We start from the raw sequence: 24,913 nt of genomic DNA on the forward strand, positions 1-24,913 counted from the left end.
TATATTTATTTATATATTAATTGTTATATGAATTGTTGCATTTATATATATATATATATATATTTATTTATATATTTATTGATGCATTTATTTAATTATTTATTTATTTATACATTATTGTATGCATTTCTCCCAACATTTATTTATGTATTTATTTATACTTTAGTCATTTTTTGTCCCTCATATCCAAGGGCCAAATAGGCTACTCAATGAGTCTCTTAACACCTGAACAGCAAGTGTTTCAAAAGAATTGGCAGCTATCAATGCTAAAAGTAGAAACAAAAATAGTCAAAATTGGATAAATAGTAAAAAAAAGAAAAGAAAAAAGAAAGTAAAGTATAGTATATAAGGTATTTAAATGAAAGTATAAAAAGTTTATGTACCTCGCTATCTAAGTGATGTAAATTAATAATATATATTACAACCATATTCCTCCCCCACCTTGGAAATTGGACTCCAAGACATGGAGATAGAAACAATAAAAAAGAATGGATGGATTGCTCAAATAGCTAAACAATTCATGTTTGCTGAAGAAAAAAACAAAAATAAGTTAAATTAATTAGGCTACATGTGTAATGTAGTAATGGGTTAAATCCAAAGCTTTAAGAAGCAGCCTTATTAGAGGAACGTTTCAAGACATTGTTTTTTTCAATTAATATACTGTATAATTAACTTATGCACACAAAATAGTAACTTAGAATCAGGTACATGTGAAACAGGTAAAAAGTCAAATGTATAAATGTATGAAATAGTTTGCTCAGGTAATAAATGGTTTTAAGTGCTGACCAGGGATGGACAGCCCAGATGAGATTTATGGTCCTAGAGTGTCATAGTTTGTGGAGAAAAACAGATCTATCATTTATTCCAAAAAATGCACTTCTCGTCTATTATCTTAAAGGTGAAATGGATCACTATCTGACTTTGTTCAATTCCTCCCTGACATGGTTGAGGCTTTTCCTTGCTGCTTCTACCTGCTATTTTTTTCAGTCAGGCATGCCAGCGGAATCAGGAAGTAGGATGGCACCAGCAAGGAGCCATACTGGAAAGGTACTGGTGAGCTGTTTGCACTGCAAGCTGCTGCCTCTGGGTGGCACTGTGTTAAAATGTAATTAAAGCAAAACAGACCAGGAAAACAGTCCCAGACAGTAATGGGACATACTTGTAGGCATTCATGAGCTAACATGTTATTTATCCCAATAAGAGACTGAGAGGGCTGAATTCTTTTTAGACAAATGAGCTTATAGTAGGAATACCCAGACCACCAATTTGTTCACATCAGCTGTGATTTATTTACAGACACCTGCAATTTACACAACTTAGAAGACATGTATTACCTCCTCGTAGGCTGTCCAGAAAGTTTAGACTTTTGCTGAACATCAACACACACTCAAACAAACACACTCATTATTCTTTCACAGTATTTAAGCAACAGATTATACTAAACGATTCGGCAATTATCTCACACAATTAGGTTTCTCTTTCTTGCTCGTATCTGAACACAAGGCTTTACTCGAATCTGCTAATATTGAGCCAAACTGTCCTCAGCTCTCAGATACACAACTTTATACACGTCACACGCACAATATTGTCTGCCAAGGAACCTCTTCAGCCCGAGCATTTCATCTATGAGATAAAACAGAGCAGAATAAGCCAGTAAGGTTGCCAATAGAGGCAAGGGAGGAGAGAAATAGCAAGGGGGGAGAGAGAGCGAGAGAGAGAGAGAGAGAGGGAGAAGCAGGAGGGAGAAAAGGGTGGTGATAAAACTCCACTGTGAGCCCTCCTGTAAGCTCAGTCTGAGCAAAGGAGCAGATGAGAGAAGAGGGACAGGGAGGGAAACAGGAGCTGTAACAACACAACAAATCATTCTGGTGCGAGTCTCACACGTGGCATTGGACTTGATGATTTGTTGGAAGAGTTGGAGGGAAGCACCTGTGTCAGATAATTGTCTCAGACAGAAGCAGAAGATCACACCTGTTGAGTTTAGTGAAAGCGGAAGAAAACGTTGAAGGAGATAACAGATCACGACTGGACCTCATCCATCTCCTCTTGGGAGTAAAGCTGCAGACTTGAACATTGACCTGCATTTTTTTTTTTTTTTTTTTTTTGGTGAATTTTTGTGGATCTTGCAGCTTTTTCCAGCTGCCACACAACTTTTTTTTTTTCGCAGACTGGAGCTCAGTGTGAGAGGCAGCAGGAGAGAGCTGGGTCAAAAAGAGAATATTGCCATCCATCTTTAGCCCACCCTCAGCTTTGGACGCACCCCTCCTCTCTGCCTGTCTCCTTTTGCCCCCCCCCCCTCTACACCCCCCCCCCCCCCCCCCCAACCCACTCCTCATCCCCTCCTCCTCAATACCTCACCCCCCAACAGAGCAGAAAGCGTGAAAAATCTCACTAATGGGTTTATTTGCTGTCAGATCTGTGCCGATCTGTCATTCCCTTGCACCGTTCTTCTTGACACATTTCATAGTTGAGTAAGCCTCCTCTAGCTTTCTGGCTAGAGTTAACAGCGCCCCTGCAACGCTGCGCTGCCTGAGAGCTCATCAAGGAGGGGAGCAACGGCGGCAGCAGTCAGTCTGACAGACTCTTGGACAGGGAGTCCCTGAAGCTGCATTCCTCTGGTCTCCCTCCCTGAGCCTTGTGGGCATCCCTCATCTTATCCTTGCAGAAGATTCAGGGTTGTTTTCTTGCTGGGGGATTGATTGAGAATAAGCGTGAAGATGTGGTGTGCGGCTGGGCCTCTGGCCGTGGTGGCTGTAGTGTTTTGGTCTCAGTGTGTCCTTCTGGATGGGGTTGATGCCAAGAAGGAGAGAAAGAGGCCAAAGGAGGCCACCCCGCAGCACACAGAATCCTTCAACGCTACTCTGTCCAACAGCGAGGAGGTCGGTGGAAGCGTCAAGGTAGTGACTAAAACTTTATGAAATGTACAAAGGAAATGTTAGAATGACTTTTTTTCTATATATTTAAGCTTTATATGCCGTTATGATGGTATCAACGGAAAAACATAGTGGATGCAAAAATAGTACCTTGGACTTTCAACATTTTACTTCATCATAAGCTGAAATTCAAATTGATATTATAGTTGTTGATTTTTTTATTTGATAAACTTAAATGAGCAGATAAAGAAGCAAACATCTGATGGATGCTAAAGTTAAGCTGAAGGCAATTGTTGCACCTGATCTTAGTTTCACAGCAAAGCGCTCAGATCTTTTTATATATTTTTTGTTTGTATATTATTTTGAGAACTGGGTAATATCACACCCTCCATTTTTCCATTTCATACAACACAATAAAATCCAATTTTAATTTTCAGTTGTAACATGACAACATACCTGAAAAGTCTAAGTGGGGTGAATACATATGAAAGGCACTGTGCGCGAGACATGTGAACTTAACTTGTCAGCACAGGCAATATGCAGCGCAAATGACTTGTGGCAAAGGTAGAAGCTACGACAGGACAGGTGTGCCCTTCCAGGTCAAGCTTCAGATAGTGAGGAGGGCCGAAATGTGTGAAACGCTAAATGGATGACTTCCGGAGGTATGCCAGGAATGTGGATGTCCAAAGGCTGATCAATGCATCAATTAGCGCGCGCTGCGGGTGTCTGCCACCAAGACTTTCCAGCCGCTGTGAAAACATCAGGATGGAGGGAAGTTTCAAATATCTGGCGGATGGAGATATTTTAAAAATGCAGGAAATGAAGTCATAAACAGACTCACAAAGAATGAAAAATTTCAACATTTTATAGTTTGTGATAGCTAGAGAGAATTCTTACCGTGACAAAATATATTCAGTAACTGTAGACCAGTGTTGTTATCCTCTTGCAAAACTGCTTTCCAGTGGTACAATTCCATTTCCAGGAGCAACAGTTGGCCCCTGACTCTGTTATTTATTGGTTTATTGCTGGTGTTGCATATTTGTGAATGTTTCCAACGGGCTATTTGTTTTGCTTTCAGCCCACCCATTATGTTGGCATTCTCATATAACTCTCACTGCCCTATATACCAGCCTGCAGCTCCGACCAAGCAGTCGGTTTGTGGAATCCTAACTGTAACCTTCGCCGCCTTCCCCCCCTCCTCCTGAAACCAAGCGGTGAGGTCTCCTTTTGTATCTTTAAGAACACATTGTCGGTGGTTGTGGCCTGGTGGTTGTTTATTTGACTTGGTTTCGCCTTGTAAAAGCAGAGGCTATGAAGGATGACCTTGTGTCAACCCTGAAGATTGCACCCTGCTGGGATTTCACTTCTCAGCCTCATCCCACTGGGAGCTGGGTGTCTCCACAGTTTTCCCTCCGAGGGTCGCTTACGGGCCCTCTGCCATGATGTAACTCCTGGGAAAGTGAGGTGGGCAGACATTTAAAGACCTATGGCGATGTTGTTCCCAGCCCCATTGATTCTGTCATTCACAGGCCCCAGTCTGACTCCGCTGTGTCTGGGACATCCGATAGGGGCGGTGCGGCCCCGAAAAACTGGGGCAGCATGCCGTGTAAGCCCCTCACAAAGCCCCATAGAAAGGGTCCTGAAAGAGAACACCTCGGCGAGGATTAGCCCCCTGTGCCTCTCTCTCTAACATTCTTTTCATCTCATCTCTCACAATCACAGGGTAATGACATAATCACTCTTAAGATGCTGTGTTGTGCCAGATAGTGTCTTTTGCCAAACAGTGTCACCTGTGATGACGAGAACCGAGAGCCTTTTTTTTTTTAGCTTTGACATCTGAAGAAGTGGACACATTTGTTGGTGCCACCTTTTCCATGTTTCTGTGTTGAAGAAAAGGAAAAATCATGCCACACACAGGGTGAAAAGAAGCTGCTTTTTTTCTTGGTTAAGTTTGTAAGTTCATCCTATTACACATCTGTTGGCTCCCACAGAAAACAACGCCACCATTGGAGCTGTCTTGGCAGGAAATTTGTGTCCTCAAACAAGCCAAACATTTACACTCCACGTTTACATGTTATTCCCCTGTGCCCAATGGAAACAGTGGAAACAGTTCTGATGATGGCATTCGCTCTCTATCTCACCAATCCCGTGTGTGGGCTGTTGGCACCGTGCAGTCGTACTCTGCATTCCTCAGGAGATTTTTTTTTTCCATTTGAAAGTGATCACAATAGTGAGGTGTGGAGTTGTGCAGCGAGAGGAATTTCTTTTTTTTTTTACGACATGATTACGGAGGTGCATTTCAAACAAGTGTGATCTTTGTGTTTTAAAGCAAAATGTCACACATGTAAACCTTATTGCTGTGCACTCTGAAGATGAGAGGAATCTGTCATTGCTGAGAGCAGCGAGGGATCTGTGATGGCTGTAATTGAGGGAGTCAAGTCAAACATCACGCCTGGCGTGTTGAGTAATGGCTGGGTTTATCCCCAGGCGAGGGTTTTTGTTTCCTCTCTCTCATCCCCAGTGATGATTAATGCGGCAGTGTGTGGGACCTTTTGGATCTACCCACACATGGGAGACGAGACCCGAGTCCCAAAGGAAACCGAACCACAGTGTGAGCACACACCTTTAATACTCTTCTGATGGTGTGAACTACCTTCAGTCAGTGTCGCAGGCCGGTGAACTCTGCTTTTCAACATGACGGACGACTCAAAGGGTCATGCTTATTTAACATTTTAATTAACTAATGAAGTCATCCGAAGGGGAAACAAATAATAAACAGTCTTTGGTCGTTACATCTGAAATCTGCAAGTAAAATAAACCACCGTGTTGTCTTTTGAGCTCACAGACAGAGAGGGACTGTTTGATTTGGATTACGTTTCATTTGTAATAGCTACAGATTGATGCCAGATTTATAGAAATCCCTTAATCTTGCCTGATTCTTATCATGTGCTGGTCATGTTCCTGAAATTATAGCTGCTCTTAACAGTACATTGGTGACTGTGGCTTCAAGTGAAAACAAGTCCGATGCTGACGAGACAACATAACATTCCTGCCGTTTAATGTGATTTATAATGTGCAGTCATATATGCAGAAAAACGAAATAAAACTGTTTTAGAGACAGTTGACATATTTATTGTTTCTGTGGAGACGACAAAATTCAAGAGAAAGTTCATATAAGCTACATTTAATAAATGCCAAAATATTAAATAATAAAATATAATCTGTTACAAGAGACTTCTCCTCACGTTTAAGATGAAGAAATTAATACTTTCTATCGGTAAGGTAAAATTGAAGCTGCTCCAAGAAGATGGTTAGCTTAGCTTAGCATTCAGACTGGGAACGAGAATAGCAGGTATAACGAAGTAGATGGGCCCATTATAACAGGAAGGTCACTCAATCAACTCACTCATTCAGAATGAAAATGATTTGATTGACTTGACCGTTTGGTTTAAGACGTTAAATGTTAATAAGAGACTTTTAGAGGTGCTAATGACCAAAAAAGCTGATTATAGTTATTTTAAAAAGTGGAGTCAAAAAATGTTTTTTACTGATTCTTGCACAGAAAGCAAATTCTGCATCTATGTAAAAAGATCAAGCTATTCCTTTAGAAAAAGGAGATAGTGATACGCACATCAGGTAGGTGCAGGACAGTGCAAAAACAGCAGACTGTGAGAGAATATAAACTGTTCCTTCAAAACTATTGTAGTTTTTGCAGTTGTTTAGTCTCTTCAGCTTTCATAACTTCAGTAAGCTCAACACGACGGGCCAATCAGTAGCGTAATTATAGCACAAAAAATAAAAATGAGAAATTGACAGTATGTACTTATGTAACGAACTGCAGAGTGAATCACATAAAAGGAGGAGGATCTAATATGCCTACAGTCAAATCAAGGTACAAACCTGTCTACCTGAGATGGATCGGGATCACTGGCGCTTTTCAACAGCTCATTTTACCTACCACAGGGAAAATGAGCACTCACAAGCACTCACTCCAATTTCAAAGCTATAATTCGTACACAAAACAGATGTTACATGGCGCTCGAGGTTTGGTTCAGCTTATATCCCTTTTATATCAAGAGGAAGCCAAGATTGTCTCCAGTGATTTCTTAAGCATAAACACAAATTTATTCACTTTCTTTCGCACATAATGAATGCATACAGTGCTCCTTTGTTGGGACAACAGTGAAGTTAAAATCAGGCCACTGATAAGAAGCATGTTCGACTGTGTCATTATATGATAACAATGTTCCATTTACACTTAAAAATGGTGCCACTTCTACATTTGTTGACCTGATAGCAACATCCTCAGAGTGTGGTAGAGTAATTATGTTGTGCACACAGTGCCTGCCAATTGAGTAATAACAGTGAGAAGAGAACAGAGTCAACATTGCATGCCTAACAGTGTTTAGTTCTGCGGTGTTAAGTCCTGGAGGCAGTGTGTGTCCATGAAGCGCAGCGGTGGGGAACACGGGGTGTATGCATGACGACTGGGATGCACGCAGGTTACCAGGATCCCCTCGTCCCACTCAGCCCAGGGATCCCTGCCTGGCGGGATGGGAGTAGCCCGGCGTTAGGCCTGTCCACCCATGCATGGATGACTGCACAGGGAGCAGTGCTGGGATGTAAAAACAAGGGATTAAAGAAAGCCCTCCGTCATCCTGTCTAAAACCTTAAACCTGCCTGTGCAACATTTTTTATCAGCAGCAAAAAAGTTTCATGTTGCCGGGGTTTAAAGACAGGTAGAAAAACAGATAAGGCGTAAAAGAAAACAAGATAAGTTCAGTGGTGCACATGGAAGAATTCAGGAGCTGCCTGCGATGGAGTAGAGTTTCAGTATCTGCTCGCGGCCCCAGAGACGTGTTTTAACAGTTGTGTTTGTGTTTTTGGTGGCACGCTGCCCCAGGGAAATATTTTCCTTTTTTATTGCTGCAAATAAATTCAACCTAATTTTCCCCAAACTACATGACAAACACACTTAAAGCAGTGCACATAGAAGATTATTCATGCAGACCCAAATCCTTCTTTCCTGGGTCGTAAAATCTCATAAGGCCTCTGTGAAATCTCAGCAATGATTAGAACTGATCCACTAATTGATCCAAAAAGTCCAAACTGGCATGTGCTGCAGGCTGATAAAACAAACTCTGCTCACTTTTATTGTTTGCTGTGTACACAATCAGTAGGAGAAAGTAAACTAAATGAAAAACTTTTGGGATAATTGTGTAGATATTTTCACTTTGACCATTTCCATTTGATGCTTCGGTTAAATTCAACTTCTTAACATTTCTTCATATAGTCATTGTTTTTACTCAGCTACATTTATTTGACTCATCAGTTACTTAGACATTTAATTAGTTAAAAAGTCTAATCATTGTATAAACTAAAACAGTTCTTTCAAACCTCTTTATCATGTCAGAAAAAAAACAGATCTTGTCATGTTTAGAAGGTCTAACATTTGGGGCGATGGCGGCCTAGTGGTTGGTGCGCACGCCCCATGTGTCAAGGCTACAGTCCTCCAGGCAGACGGCCTGGGTACGAGTCCTACCTTCCTTTCCCGCATGTCGTTCCACACTATCTCTCCTGATTTCTGGCTCTTCCTATCTAAATAAAGGCATGAAAAGCTAAAAAATAAACCTTATAAAAAACATCTTAAAGTTGTTCGAACTCCACCAAAGAGACTCTTGATCTTTCAAAATTTGGCAATTTACCTAAAAAAAGTGTGTCACAGGACATTATTTTTTCCTATTTTCACCCTATTAATCATTTTACAACCCACTTAAAGACTTGAGTCATGATTCATTGCTATGTAAATAAATCATTGATTGATTGAATTGACCCCTTAGGTTCTTCTTGATACAACCTGAAGAGACAACCATTGTTCCAAACTATTTTTCAACACAGATTAATTCTAAGGAATGTGCTTGTTTTGCTTCGTGGAAAAAAGTTCAATAAAGTATACAATTTAACCACAACCAGGAACATCTAATAGGCTATCTCTGAGCTCTGTTTTGGTCTCCACCAACTGATATGCAACTTTTTTTTGTAGCTACTTAATGTATTAAAAACTTAGTTTCTTGCCAAGAGTTAGCCGAGATAATTGACACCACTCACATATCTGTCTATGTGAAGCCAAAGGTAGTGTGTTAGCATAGCTTAGCATAAAGTTAGGAAAAAGGGGGAAACAGCTAGCCATGCTCTTTCAGCATCTGTTGACAAAAGTTTAGCCTACCAGCACCTCTTTAGCTCACAGATTTACACCTCAAACAGTACGGCATTTTCTTTAATCCATAAAAAGTCTAAAAATATACAGTTTGCTGTTTCATGGGGGTTATGTGCCAGGCTATTTCTTGGCAGTTACTCTCTGAACAGAGGGTTTTGTAACTGATGGGCAGACTCAGAGGCTTTTTCCCTCCTTTAAGTCTTTGTTGTCAGCTAAGATAACCGCTGGTTTTGATTTAGAGCTCTATCTCTCAGCCTGAAAGCACACACAGGATTTTTTTTAAGCATTTTTCTTCTACTATTCAGTAGTTCCCAATCCCATCAGAAAACACAAATCTCAAAGACATTTCTAAAAAGATCATGATATTGATAGGTGGGGCAAGTGCTTTCACTTTGTACGTATAGCAACATGTTGCTGATGATACTGTGTTGTACTTTGGCAATGTGAAATACTGAACTCTGGACTTCTCTTGTAATGGAAAATCTCCCACGCTGTTGTGGTGGGACTCCAAGTTACGGCTATGAATACCTTTTCCAAACCCTGCAGACAATGCATCCCATTCTTTAGACCAGAACCTCAGTAATGTGTCATGATTTAAAGCCCCATCAACCAGGATAAACACTGTCTGGAAGATTTAAAGTTTCTCACCTTTTGACAGAACACCTGACACGTTCTCTGTCGGTTCTCGCTTGAAAAGCGTACGCTCACGCCTGATGACAGACGAGGCCACTTTGAGGCACTCACACATCAGCGATGATCAAAGCCTGAGCCCTGGTGTTCTTCATCTACTCACAGACTGATACCTGGATCTGCTCCCTCCACACTTCATGTTCATGAGTTGTATGTGCTGATACTGGACTATGAGAGGGAATCTATAGTTTACTTTAAGGAGCAAGCGACAGATTGAACGCCTCTGACAGGCATTTCTTTGCCATCAAGCAATATGGTTTTCATGTCTGCATGTGTGGAGTCTTTGATGTTCTCAGTCGAGACAGAGCCTCACCTGTTTACAATGAATCAGAATACTTTTTGGCAAGTTGTGTGAGCCATCCCAGCTGTCATGTTCATGTAGAGTATGTTATGCTCAGACAGCGTAGAGTCTTATAACTAAGAGTGCAATCGGTTTATTTTTTTTTAGAACTCCTGAAACTAATTATTAAGTTATTTATCCAGGGATATGCTGTGATTTTAAAGCTGACAAATGAAGGTGATAATTACCTCGGTGGTAGCCTTTCTACCCTAAGCATAGAAAATCCTTGAGGGTAGAGGTTTAATGGTTTAATTATAATGCCGTGTGTTAAAGAGAATAACAAGTTCAGAGTGAGGCTGATTTCCTGGCAATGATGTGCTGCCTTTTTTTTATATTATGATGTAAGAAAAAGCTAAGATTTGTAATTATAAGTCGCATGTGTGGTCCAACCTGCAGTGTTTTCTATCTCTGGAAAAGAAAGCTGATGATCTATGACACTTTTATAAACACAAGAACAAATGCCAAGGTTTGGGTTTATTTGTTAAAGCACCGACTGGCTCTCAGAATCAGAATTGTGTCTTTCATATGTGATGTTATGAGGTGTCTAAAACTGTCTAATGTGAAGATGATTCACAGGTATATATTAATACACAAACCAAGGGGTCAACATGTAAATATCTGTTTAAGCTATTCTGGAGTGGATACCCATTGCTGGAAAAATAGATACCCCAAGCAGCAGCCAGCAGCCCATTAGCTTAGACTAGCTTAGCATGAATACTAGAAACAAGGGAGATGGCTTACCTGGCACCTACAAGATTGTTGTTTTTACTGTGGGTTGTTCAAGTGAGAACCACAGACAACTATATTATTACAGAGATGGTTGTATTAGCATTAAAATATGACTATACCTCAATTTCATAGCTTTATGAAGATAAATCTAAGCTTAACTTATCTCGATTAATGATATTTACTCAGGAACTCAGTAACCTATTTGATATTATAACCTATTTTTTTTGGGGGGGAGGGGGATGACAGCCCTTTCCTGCAGCAACAACTTTGCTGTACAACCAGTAGAGCATTCGTTGCATTACAAGGTGGTGGAGACCAAAACAGAGCTAAAAATGTATAAGGGTAAATTGTAAATAAAAATCTGGGGTCCAAAACCATCACTTCAAATAAATGATAACTGCTCTATGTCTTAACAACTGTTCACCTAACCAATTTAAAGGTGATAATTAGTCAGTGTTCAGTGATCACTTGTCTTTTTGCTGCCCTCAAGTCGCCAAACTAATCAGTACATAAGTACTTTGCAACATTTTGAAGTATTCCTATAAAGCTTTCAGAACTGGCATGTTGATGAGTATGAAAAATTGACATAGCAAAGGAAAAAGCAGTTTATCCTGAGGACTCCCAGTCTTATGGAAACAGTATTTAGCACTGTAAAAGTGCTCTTGTCTTGACCAAATCAGCCTCGCTTTTATCTCTTTCCAAGCCTCAAAATCACAACAAAAACACACAGCGATCCAACATGCAGCCAGCGCAGCGCCTGTTAAGTTGTTTATTTTGTCTGCTGTCAGAGAGAAGAGAGACTCGCGGAGAGAGAGGGACTGCTGGAAATCCCAAATATAAAGAAAGTTTTTATTTCAGTATATCGCGAAGACAAACAAGGAGTCACTTTGTTGCGGTGGAACAAGAGGCGATGTCTTTGACAGTGAAGAAAGGGGCATGTTGGTTTTGCAGATAAGTGATCCGTGTCCCGCTGCCAAAACCTAAACAAATTCCATTTCAGGCAGCTCACCTCCATGGCTCGTCTTTATCTCCTCTTCTATCTCAACTGAAGGCACTTGACATTTTGGGGAAGGGTTGGGGTTGGATTCAAGCTTTCTCTAATTGGAATTCATTCAGCCTCACATTTTACTGAAATGAAAACATGCCAGTTGTAACATAAAAATGTTGCTTCCAGAGAAACTTCTTGGAGTGCGTTTCTTATCTTCATAGCAGATCCCAGTCTCCTATCCAGTGATTTATTATACATATGTTATTTCAGATAAGAAGATGGAGCACACACATGATAAGGAAACAGACTAACAATCTTAAATCATATATACCCACCCTGCTCTACGTACATACCATGTATACATTTGTTATCTTGTTTATTAAATTTTCCATCATAACTTTACTCGTGTGAGTAATATTAATAAAAGAGAATACTGTTATGTCTTCTGGAGAGGGAGAACATGTCGGCCTCTTTGACATGTTGTTCTAAAATACAGTCATTGAGGTCTGCAATCCACAGAATCTACATCACACCAACATGAGCAGACTCATTTTTCACCACAGTGCTCATGGAAATTTTAATGTGCTGAAAAAAGGAATCGCTTGACACAGTTTGTTTACATTCATCCAAGCCTATTGAGCAAATAAGAACTGACGTGGCACCTGAGTGAATTATATGGGAATGAAAAAATAAGCATAAGGTTGACTGTTTGAGGAGAATGATGACTACATTTAGAGAGTTTATTGAAAAGACTCCACTGGGAATTTAAAACAAGAGCGAAAGAGGCCTTCCCTGTGTGACCTTCCTCTGTGTCTGCTGATGTGTATCTGTAAATGTATTTTTGGAAAATGTTTTCCAGGGATGGTTTTAAGGAATCTACCTTCCTGCATAATTCTTTTTTTGGTTATAATGATTTTCAAACAAATGTCGGATTCATGTGGTAAATACAGCTTTTTCAAAATTCCTGATTATTGTATAATAAAGCTAGGGCCTGACAGATATGGATTTCTGGGGCCGATACGGATATTAGGAAGATAAAAAAATCTGGTACCAATATATCGGCCGATATCTTTCTTAGATCTAGTTAGATAGATATAGATATACACATTTATTGCGTTGATCCCTCAAATGCAGTTATCAAACACTTGTGGAAAAGATATATAATGAAGACAAAGTGTTCAGAGTGATAGTCCGGACAGCACACTCTGCTGGTGACAACCAGAAAGAGAACTGCTTGAGTAATACAATGATACTCGAATGAAATGCTAAGACTAGTGAATCTAGTAATATTGGCACATATTTGCGATAAAATTAGCTGAAACCGATAGTCACTTGATATGCTAATATCGGCCGATATTATCGACTGGTCGATAAATCGGTCTTGCTTTCAATAAAACTGTGTGGTTGCTTAGGAAGAAAGTATGTTCCTTGTTTTCTATACAGAGGGAAATGTGTATGGAATAATGTCCTGTTCTGTTTCTATTTTAAAACTTTTTCTAAAGTGCTCTGAACTGCCACAGTGTATAAAAAATGTCTAACGACACCCTTCCAACTTGTCCTAAAAAGTTGGTGCGTTGAGTAAAATGTAAATTAAAAACATAATGTCATGATTTGCAAAATATTGAATCCCCATTTTTAATTGGAAATTGCACAAAACATCATATCAAATGTTAACCTGAGAAATGTTAAAGTTTTTGGAAAATTATATTATCCAATCATATGTCCAATTTGAATTTGATGAAAGCAGCATGTTCCAAAGAAGTTGGCACAGTGGCAACAACAGACTGGAAATGTTGTATAATGTTCAAGAAAACACCTCGTGGGGCAATGGTGGCCTAGAGGTTAGTTTGAGTGACCCATGAACAGAGGCTGCAATCTTTAAAGCGGATGGCCCGGGTCCAAATCCAACCTGTGGCTCCTTTCCCGTACGTCATTCCCCGTTCTCTCTCTCTCTCTCTCTCTCTCTCTCTCTCTCTCTCTCACACTGATTTCCAACTCTATCCAACCGTCCTGTCTCTACAGTAAAGGCAAAAAAAATCCAAAATAAATCTTTCAAAAGAAGAAAAAAATATCTCACATTTAAGAAGGTAGACTAGCAACATGATTGGGGTTAAAAAGAGGCTCTGTCTTTCTGAAGTGAAGATGGGGGTTCAGCACTCTGTGAAGAACCAATATTGGGTAATTCATAGACAATGACATTTCTCAGTTTCAACATTTGATATATTGTCTTTGTGTTATTTTCAATGACCTATGGAGTTTACGAATTCATGATTAAAAATGTTCTTTCTCTGTGTTTTCTTCTTCTGCAGGTTGCTGACAACCAGAGAGTGGATCCACTGGGATCATGGATGGACTTTGTCAAAAGACCTGTTGGCAACTTCCCTGGAAAATGTCGCAAGCGCAAACGACCCCTGGTAAACCCAATATATGGACTGTGTGCCTTGCTGGTCTCATTTGAGTATTTACTACAGTTATTGGTAAATGAAGCTCAGTAATATTTTCACATCAAGTTAAATCTTTTTTTCCCCCTAGCCGGGCCCACCTGGTCCTCCCGGTCCTCCTGGCCCACAGGGACCTCCTGGCTCTCCTGGGGCTGAAGTGACCCAGGAAGTTCTTCTTCAGGAGTTTAAAGACTTGATTAAAGGTAGAAACATCTAAACACATCACGTCTTCTCTTTAGACTCAGAGGTTGTTCTTTCATTATATTTCTCAGTTCATATGTGCAATTTGATGTGTAATCTATCTGATCAAATTATGGGTGTTTGAAACCATAGTTAACTCTTTCCGCACTATAATAACATGGATTTGTTTCTGTCAGAGGCTACAGAGAGGAGGGCAGCAGCACTGGACAGAACAACCAGCCCCAGCCAGCTCCCCACGGCTCTCCTCACCCTGGAAGGGATGACATCCTACCGGCGGATTGAGGAGGCGTTCCACTGCAAGCTCAAGGGGCCGGTGCTGGTCGACAAGAAGACGCTGGTGGAGCTCCAAAACTTTCAGACAGTATGTTTGTTTGAAACCAAGTAAATGTTTATGAACTGGTTCAGCTTTGGTGCCTGTGCATGCCTGAAGAAAAAAAAAGAAAAGGTTTGGCTTATCCTCCTCTGCATGGTTACACGCTTTGTTTCTGACCCATTTGCTTCTCTGTCTTAACTGTGTTTGAAAGAGGGAGTGTTTGGTAATCATCGCTTGGTTTGCATGTGGGGGTATTATGAGAGGATCATCCCCTCTCTGGTAACTGGCACTGGCAAAGCATGCACTGCCACTCTGAGACTCAGGCTGGCTCTTTGGTCAAAAATACCCACTTCTTCAATTCTACACATTAGTCTCTGGGCGGCATACAAAAGGCACTCTGTCTCTGACTTGGAATAAAGTGTGGAGAGGACAGAAATAGACACTGTTTAAAACGGCATGCTGTAGTGGAAGAACTATGCCATGTTGGGATGGGCTGACAAGGCTGGAGGAGGGAGAATGAAGCTTTGCTAAATTATTTAACATGCTAACACAGCACACTGTGTTAAAGACGTGCTACTGAGGATTTTAAAATGCTACAGGTTTTGCAAAGTTAGAGGTAAAGTAGAGATAATGGACGACACAAGGACAATAAGTCTATTGACAGCAGAAACGGTGACATTTGTCTGCACATATTCCAAACATGTGCTTCTTCAATCATAAAGAAGTTGAAGCTGAAAGCTAACAGCTAACTTGCTAGCCTGAGTCAGTCACAATATCTCTCCACAGGGTTCTTCAAATTGTGTGTTTTCTCTGTTATTTTGTTCTCTTGATTGTACATCATTTTATTGAAAATAGAATGAGAAACTAGGAAAAGATTGTCTCAAAGCTCGCGAACTTGTAACTGTATTCTATTTAACCTTGTCGCTGATTGGACGTGTGAACACAAAATCTATTTAAGAGTCTTAGTTCAGCATTAGGCTAAGTATCTCTTGTGTTTTCAAACTTTTAAAACGTATTACTCTGACAGAGAAGGATTAAACTAAAGTGTATTGTGCAACACAACGAATGAGCCACAGTAACTTCTCGTTTTGGACATTTCTTCAACATTTCTCTTTTGATTCTGAACAAATTTAAAGCTTTAGTATCAGCAAAGCTTTACTCAGCTTACACACAAAGCAATAGATTTCTTTCCTCGTTTGAAACGCTGCTGTGACCGTTTCTTTTTTGAAGCCCTGCTGAAGTGCTCTTGAGCGAGACACTACATACCTTCCTACTGTTCTATATCTCATACTTTGCTTGACGTCTTATCGACAGGTAGGGAGGGGAAACCAAAGTATTTTCTTTCAGTGTCAGCATATTAAAAACAAATGTTGTGTCCTTCCAGCCTCCAGCTAAAGGAGCTTTCCTCAGAGGGACGGGGATGGACCAGTCTACTGGACGATTCACGGCTCCGATCACCGGGATCTACCAGTTCTCTGCAAATGTCCACATCGGTAAATCAAACTAAATATCTCACATGGTGTATTAAATTCAGCTCAACTCACCTTTATTCATGTTGCACCTTTCATACACACAAGCGTTCAGCCTAAAGTTCTTCATAAAGCCACAAACAGGCGGGAAATAAGAAGGCAAGGCGAGGTTATTTATAAAGCGCTATTCAAACACAGAGCAAGAAAAAATGCTTTACATGTTTAAAAACGAAACATTGAGAAGATTTGGAGCGTAAAACTGCTGTCACCATACTGACGCCTCCGCCCTCCTCCAATCGCGTTCTCAAGGAGGAGTTAAGTGCAAGCTGCGGAAAAATACTGTCCTTGACTTGAGCTGCAATGGTCTGTGTCCTGCACGGTTGTGTTAGCAGGCTAATGTTAGCATGCTTTAGTTAGCTCGTAGCTTCACATTTCATATAAATTTACACAGAATGACCGTGATCTAAAAATGCATTCATGACACTCAAATAAGCAGTGAGTATGTTCTTCTTCTTTTCTCCAGTCCTTGACTAAAACAGCTTTTATACGCAAGGCCGTCCCGTCCATGTAAACTTGTTAACACGTTGTTAACACGGCCCCGACAACAACACAGCCAGCGGGACTCGAGCTTCTCACTCGTAGTGGGTCATGACTCAGAGAGACATTAACAGAGGATATACTTAATGTCTGCTATATTTATGTGTAAAATGTCAAACTTTCTTCCTTTAAAAATAAGATTCAACAAACTCAAGAAAGAAAGAAATATGACATTTCACAAAGATAAGAGGTTAAAATACAAAAAAGATGAAAATAAAAGACAGATTGACATTCATTGAAATTCAAATATCCTCAATGTGGTTTTTTTTTTGGTTCAATTGTGAGAAGAAAAGTCCAAAAACCATTTTAGAATACTACAACTAAAGGGAAGAAGGTAAATAAAATCATCTATAAATAAATCAATCAAATGTATACAACAAGTCTGAAGAGTCTTAAACAGAAAATACTTTATTTAGCAGACAGACACACAGTTGAATCTGTTCTTTACAGTTTTTTCTTTTGGGTTTTTGGTTATGGAAAGACGTAAGTAGACACCACTACACAACTCTTCATGAACAGAGCATCTTTCTTATTGAGGCCTCGTGTAAACCGAGCGTGACAGGCCTGCTTACTGTTCCTATGACTGGATAAGACGATCAGCGTTCAGGGGGTTTTAACGAGCGGCCACTTCAAGGGAATTTACTCTTTATGCTTTTTAATCTCTTTTTTTCTGAACTGAGGGTGAAGCTGTTTCTTCATGTGATTGTTTTGAATCTTTACAGACCACAACGAGGTGAAGAGGAGCAAGAGTCAGCTGAAGGCCAGGGATAATGTCCGGGTGCTGATCTGCATCGAATCGCTCTGTCACAGATACACGTAGGTATCCTGATCCTTTGAGTGTGTCTACATGCACACCTGTATCACATTTATTTGGTCTTTACTAGTTTGTTGTTGTTGTTGTTTTTTTTGGGTGGGGAGGGGGCTTTTTTTTATACCTTTTTGTTAGAGACAGGACAGTGGATATAGTCAGAAATCAGGGAGAGAGAGACAGTGGGGAATGACATGTGGGACGGGTGTCCCAGGTCTGACTTGAACCCGGGCTGCCTGCTGATCCTGTTTTTGGCCTTAATGTTTTTGAAACTAGGATATATCATGTTTTAACAAAAAACTCGGACACTCAATAAACCTGAGCACAAAAAGAATACTTGTGAAAATATAAACACACCGATAGTTTAATGTGCTGGAGAGATGTAAAATGAAATAGACCCTTCATAACTTTACCTCGTGAGCATTTTTCTTCTGAAAAGACTTAAAAGTCACGTATGGCGACCTTTGAAAAGTCGTTCAAAACTTGTTCAAAAGTGAACGTTTATTCACCCACTATTTGAAGAGGTTGATTAAACGCTTTCTTGTCTTCAAATCCAAAGTATCAAATAACTACATCAGCACCCGTGGGTCTGTCTGTCGAGGCACAAAGAGTTGCATAGCTTACGTTCCTGCATATTCTCTTTTATCTTCTTCTGTAGGGAACGTTTAAAACTGCTCCCTTACGATGTCTCAGAACCTTAATGTTAAAACCACGCAGCCCATAAAGCGTTCATTGGAATGACATCTTTGCGTAGACGAGATTTCAAACACCGCTGCAAAATGATTTTTGAAAAATGCAGCTAAAATCATATTTTCTGTCGACCTTTCAACACTTAAATGAACAAAATATCAAAGCACACAACACAGTAGTGTTTGTATGACACGATGATGATAGGACTTGATTTGAGCTGGCTGAAAAATGGTTGAAAACAGTTCTTGGATGTGCACACTGGCACTTTGATTGTATGCTTGTGGTTTTTATTTGTCATGGCTATCATTCACACTGATCAGATAAGCCGATTATAACCACACTAGTATTCTTGAAATTCTGGTTTTCCATGTAACAGTGATATTTTCTTGGTGTAAAATGGTACCTTAACTTTCGCCAGAATTTATGAGCTGTTAAAGTGGTTGTCTGTTACACTTTGTGTGGAACCAGTGTGGCATTTCCTGTGTAAAAGCAGAGCAGGTCTTTAAAGGAAATGTCCTCTCACTAAGAGCCTGGTCGCCTAACTAATCTTTATAGACTCACCTTTGACATTGCAGACAGCTTGTTTTATTCAGTAGCGCTGCAGTGAAATGTCCTTCTTTGGGATGTGGGAGACATATTATGAAGTATCTCATTTGTCAACATTGCGAAAAAATACAAATCCAGTTAGGGAACCGTTCTATCAAATATTTCAAAACTACTATTTATATAAAGTCCGTGAAAATGTCTGATATGAATTGCTCCCTGAAGTCTCTCCCAGACTTGTCAGAGCTCCACAGCCTCTCTCTTTCGAGCGTGGTACAATGAAGGGAACATATAAATAATATTATTATGACGGGTTACCTAACCCAAAATGAGTCCTCGACTCTTGCTTTTTGGAGCCAAACCCCCAGCCAGTCTCGCTCCCACACATGAAAATGCAGAGAATGTGCAATGAGGCTCATTGTGATGGGAGTTGGAGTGAAGACAAACATGATTGATTTGCCATAAAAATTTAGCATTTTCCACTTAACAGGAGCCAGTGCTCGCACTCTGTGGTTATAAGCCTGCAGTCATGTTATAACCATCTAAACAGACACTGAGAGCACTCGGTGTTAAAAGAGAGTTTGACATTTGGGACAATATGCAAACTGTTCCCGCAACAAGTGACAAAGGTACAAAACAGCCCGGCCTGCCCAGCTGTGTTGGTACAGATTCACATTTAAAGTGTTACTCAAAGGTTTTTAACATGCTAATGTTGTCATGGATGTGAAAGACTCAGCTGAAGCAGAGTGTTTTCACTGACTACTGTGCAAAACCACAACTTAATAACTGTTTTCACTGAAACTGGATATCATTTTATGGAGAGAATATTTTCTGGTTCCCCCTCTGATGTCCTCTGCAAGCTCTGGGAGAGCGACCACTAACCGTTACTAGCACCCTTTTACACAGCCTGTCAGAACCAGGACCTTTACTGAGCCTCCAGTGAATCAAGTCACGTTTAATTGTATAGCACGTTTGAAACAGCCTCAGCTGACCAACATGCTTTTGTAACAAGGCATAAAAACAACAACAACAACAAAGAAAGGCATTTTTATAAAGCCAATGTGTTTTAACTTATTTCAATTGAATGAATTTAATGAGTTAGCGCCTCTGATTTTCTGTGTTTTTAAAACTCGCCTTAAAACATATTTTTACTCAACTGCTTTTAATGTTCAGTAACCCATCAAGCACAAAAACCCCATAGCTCTGTTATTCTTGTGTTACACTGTAATTAACTGTCACTTGTCACTTTTTATTGTTCTTTTCTTTTTTTATTGTTGTTGTTGTTCTTGTCTGTTACTTTTTAATGCTTTGTTTCTGCAATGTTCAGCACTTTGGATCAACAATGTTGTGTTTAAAGTGCTATATAAATAAAGTTGAGTTGAGTTGATGGGAGGAGGCGAGGGCTGCCCCTGAGTATCCACTGAGCTCAAGGGACGACAAGGAGAGACTACTCAGGGGACCTGAGTAGTCTGTCTTTGTTGTCCCTCCACTAAAGTACCAAGGTGAAATGTCTGGGCGAATTTGTTCCGCCAGCAAGCCGAAAATAGTATAAAATAGTATGATAACTTTGTGTTAGCTTGTTAGCTGTTAGCTGTGTAGCTCATTCTTGGTATTGAACACTGGCGGAGGGTTGTTTTTTTTAAACCTCCTCACAGAAGGACTGATGGGTGGAGGAGGTTTTCAGTACTGGAAGGGGGAACCAGCAGGGGATGCTGGCTGGAAACTGCTCTTGAATTTGCACATTAAAAGAAATCTCCCATATATCAACTTGGTCGAGTATTCCCTGACTTCAGGACAGGTTGGAGAATATGTTTTCCACCCATTCGTAGACGGGACAGAACAAGGGTTTTGTTCAAGGTGAACAGGCATGGATTAAACTGAAACAAAACCATATGATCGGTTGATGCCTCCCTGCGCAACTGGAGCACTTTCAAACATCGGGACGAGCTAAACCAATAGCAGTCTTGTGTAAAGCTTATGGCTTTATGTTGCCAGCTCCCCACTGAAAATGACTTTCAGAAATGTTTTTGAATTTCTTAATGGCTTGGATGCTTGTTAGAGGTTGTATGAACACACCATTACTCTGTTTCTTTAGCTTAGCGGAAAGACTGGAAACAGGAAGGAGCAGCTGGTGTGGCTGTCCAAGAAGTGGAGAGCCAAAGTCTCAATCTTCCACTTGTCTCCGTTCCACAAGCGGCTGTTAGTCAATGCAAACTTTCATTCAGCTTTCCTTCCATTGGTCTCACTAAAGCGAAACCAAGTTTGTTCCCGTGGTTTACTTCCATATTTTAAAGACTAATTGGCTGCTTTGTGAGTCTAGAAGGTTTACAGACGATGAAGTTGCTCTACTCTCTCTAAACACTGTTTTAATGGATGATTCTCATCAGATATAGCATGTTCATTTGGGAGATTAATTGATGCTACTTCCTAGAGATTAATCCTGGCTACTTGTTTCTGTCTCTGTGCTAAGCTTCTGGTTGTGATAGCCTTAGAGTTTTCAAATATTTCTCAAAATGCAGAGCTTTTATTTTGAAGGCATTTTAAACTTTGTTTGTTTTTAATGTGGTCTTAAAAATTTTGAAATGCTGAAAAAACACAACATTTAATCGGAAATATTCTTTTTACATCCTGACTGCAGCTCACTGGAGATGATTGTTGGATTAGAAAGTAACAGCAAGATATTCACCGTCAGTGTGCAGGGGTTGCTCGAGCTACAGGTAAGCAGCACACACACACACACACACACACACACATCATTAGTGTGGAAATCTGTATTATTGCGATCTTTATCATCCCTTTTTTTATATTTTCCTCTGCAGGCCGGGCAGTACACCTCCATATTTGTGGATAATGCAGCGGGCGCTTCCATTACAATACAGAACGGTTCAGATTTTATGGGCATGCTGCTCGGTGTATAGCCTCGAACATGAAAAGGGCATCATCCAAGCCGTCCACGGCTGCCTTTTTCCTGTTTCTGCAAAGGACTGCTTATCCGCACCACCACACAGAACCAAACCACAGGAAGGTTTTGAAGGAAGTGACTTTGACTTGACTGTTTTGTCAGACGATGAAAGGACAGTGTGAAGAAGAGCTCGAGGACTGAGTTTGTTTTTCACAGTGCACTGCCACTTCCTCAAGGAACTTTGACGACTGTCTCCTCACCAATAAAATAACCTGAAAACAAAGCAGTGAACACGTTTGTTTCAGTCTCATGGTTGTTGAAGGCATTTGCAGAAAACCAAATATCAATGTTGTTGATGTTTAAAGGTACATTTTTATGTTACATTGTATTTTTTTGTCAATATGATCTATAATGTACACAGTCATGAACTATAGTTATTTTTTATCATGGATTTAATATCACATTTATATATGTTATATGGTACATAGACTGCGAGTACACTGGACATTGGACACATGCTCAAAGTACAGAAATGACTTCAAAAGATCTTGTAAAAATGATTTGTAAACTACCTGTTTTGTAACGCAGCTATAACTGACCTTTCCAACTATGCGTATGGCTCAGCTCTACGTGGTACTTTTGGCCATTTGGTCCACTGCTTTTCAGATAGAAATATCTGGATTACAATAAAAGTTTTGTGGTTCCATGACTAAAAAGTTCAACCAACTTTCTGCAACCCACTGCCTTTCCATCTAGCGCCACCATGAGGTTCACATTTGGGGTTCTCGGCTGAATGATCGCAACATCTATTGGATGGAGGCAGTGACATTTGGTACACACATTCATGCGTCCCATCAGGAAGAATTGTAACCAGTGTAAATATGCTAACAGGCAACAGAAGTTGAGAACATGAAATGCTAAAGATTGAGTCATTAGCATTGCCATTGTTAGCAAGCTATTTAACACAAAGAACCGAACCGTACAGCCTTAGGGAGTCACTAGCATGGATGTAGACTATGAGTTTGGAAAACAAAGATCTTGTGGTGAGTGTTTTGCATTGGTCAGCACAGTATTGATCATGCCCTGGCTCCCAGCAGCACACATGGCTTTAGCTATACGCTACATGTTGCTAGCAGTAAGTTTCTCTTTCAAACAGAATTTTTCTTAAAGTATCCTGGTAACATTTTGACGGTCTTTTTTTTTTTTACTGTATTATATTACTTTTGACAAATATTTGCTGCTTTTTCTTGTAATTTCACGTCTTTTAATGTGTTCATGAACCTTATATTACGTTTGTGTGTATAGCTGCTCATTGTCTGTCAGAAACGTTGGTATCTGTGCTGCTGCCTGTCTCGGCCAGGACACTCTTGAAAAGGACATTCTGTTCAAACTTAACGAGTTCCTCTCCTGGTTAAGTAAAGGTAAAAAAGAAATAAAACTTTGGGCGTACAGATATTTGTAATTTATCATAACTGATAACTTTGGAGAGCATTGATGTTTTGATATTTATGTTTGAGAAAATGTATGATTCACTCCAATATGTTTGAACTGTCACAACCCCACATTATTGCAAGAATAAATTCATATCTTTTTTTTTTTTTCTTTTTTTTTACCATACTATGCTGTATTTTGAAATTAAACTTTTTATTAAATGTTGCCACTTGGTGTCTCCACATGGTGATTTAAGTCATAGTGATGCTTAATTATTTAAAGACTGTATTTGTGAATAGCTCAAGGGAGGAAAACAACCCTCATACAACCATTATATTCAGTTTTTTTTAGTATCTGTCCTGTGTATGAAAGCATCATCTGGAGTTCATGAATACTTAGGATTTCTCTGTGGCATCATTTGAATTGTAAAATACCTCAAATACCTTTGCAAACACTGGCAGACTGCCAGGTAAATTCATGGCTGCAGTTATCTACCTGTTAAATAGATCAAGAACTAATCTGTAAGAAACAATAACATGCATGTCATTTAGGATCATGTGTCCAGAGCTCTCTTTAACGTTCACCCTTGTGATTAAAACTGAATAGCTGTTGCCCATCACAACAAACTGCATGTCAGTATAAAATGGGACTTTATTGCAACTCTTTAGAGATTATTAGAAAATCTGCAATCACACCAAATCCACTCTTGGGTGGTCTCTGAAAGCAGTAATAAGAAACTCTCGGACATTATTGCACAAATGCTTGTCCGGACAGTAAAATGAGCTTGTTAGCATCATTGCATGAGTGCCTTATAATAGAGGCTTCTCATGGAAGCATTGCTGAGATGCCAAGTGTCACATACTGTACCCGAGGACCAACCACAAGAACGTTGCACCCACGTGCTATTTCAGCCACCTACTGTAGCACACATTCAGACAGGAATGGGCTGCTTGTTGGAAAGGACGCCCAGAATTTAGAAAACAAACATTATTTTATTTAAAATGAACTGCCCGGCATTTATAGGCACCAGTTAATATATGTTCTTATTTCCCCACAGTTTAATTTTCACATAAACTTCCAGTCAAGAGACATGTTTTGAGAATGACAAATGAAAATAAAGATGTTGAAAATAGCTCGGCCAGAACAGTGTGTATAAGGTGAGCAGGACTACTGAAGCACATTTACTTTTCTTTTTTTCTGAAGTCTTTCAACGCGTGTAACAGCGCAGAGCTGACAGACGATATACGTTTACATAATATTTGCCTTTGCATTGCTAAAGAAGCAGGACCGAATGGTACACACTTACAAGTTTTGATTGTGTTATGTGTTTTTTTTTTCTCCAAAATGTGTTTAATGACAGCTATGTGAGCATGCCGTAACGCATTCGCTGCCCTGCAGTGGAACACGGAGCCTGCCAAAGTGGTTGTGAAACCACCCTGCGCCACGACTGACAGGAATTTCCCATCACCCCATTATCAGCATCAGACAAGCTGAGTGATTGCAATTACATCTGCCCAAATGCTAAGAGCAACTGCTCTTTCTCTTTTCCTTCAGAGAAGTGAGGTATCATGAATGGCCCCATTGTGAATCCGAGAGGTTTCTGTCTGCCCCTGTAAACCAACATAGTTTGTATATGCAGCTTTAATGAGGCCTTAATTATGAGATTCCTCTACCTTAGTGA

At 40.0% G+C, this 24,913-nt stretch overlaps 2 protein-coding genes across 2 annotated transcripts in view; one reads left to right on the top strand and one right to left on the bottom strand.

The window, feature by feature from the left end:
* Window positions 1–24,913, bottom strand: part of LOC132990062 (P2Y purinoceptor 1) — a 161,448-nt gene that overhangs the window by 117,386 nt on the left and 19,149 nt on the right. The gene's annotated exons all lie outside the window — the stretch shown is intronic.
* Window positions 1,730–23,458, top strand: c1qtnf12 (C1q and TNF related 12). Its single transcript, XM_061058099.1, has 8 exons — window positions 1,730–2,897; window positions 14,147–14,251; window positions 14,370–14,481; window positions 14,656–14,840; window positions 16,177–16,285; window positions 17,581–17,674; window positions 21,538–21,616; window positions 21,719–23,458. The coding sequence occupies exons 1-8, from the start codon at window positions 2,718–2,720 to the stop codon at window positions 21,815–21,817; spliced, it is 963 nt and encodes a 320-aa protein (XP_060914082.1). The 5' UTR covers window positions 1,730–2,717; the 3' UTR covers window positions 21,818–23,458.

The sequence above is a fragment of the Labrus mixtus genome, chromosome 15 (genome assembly GCF_963584025.1).
Source record: "Labrus mixtus chromosome 15, fLabMix1.1, whole genome shotgun sequence".
Taxonomy (NCBI): Eukaryota; Metazoa; Chordata; class Actinopteri; order Labriformes; family Labridae; genus Labrus; species Labrus mixtus.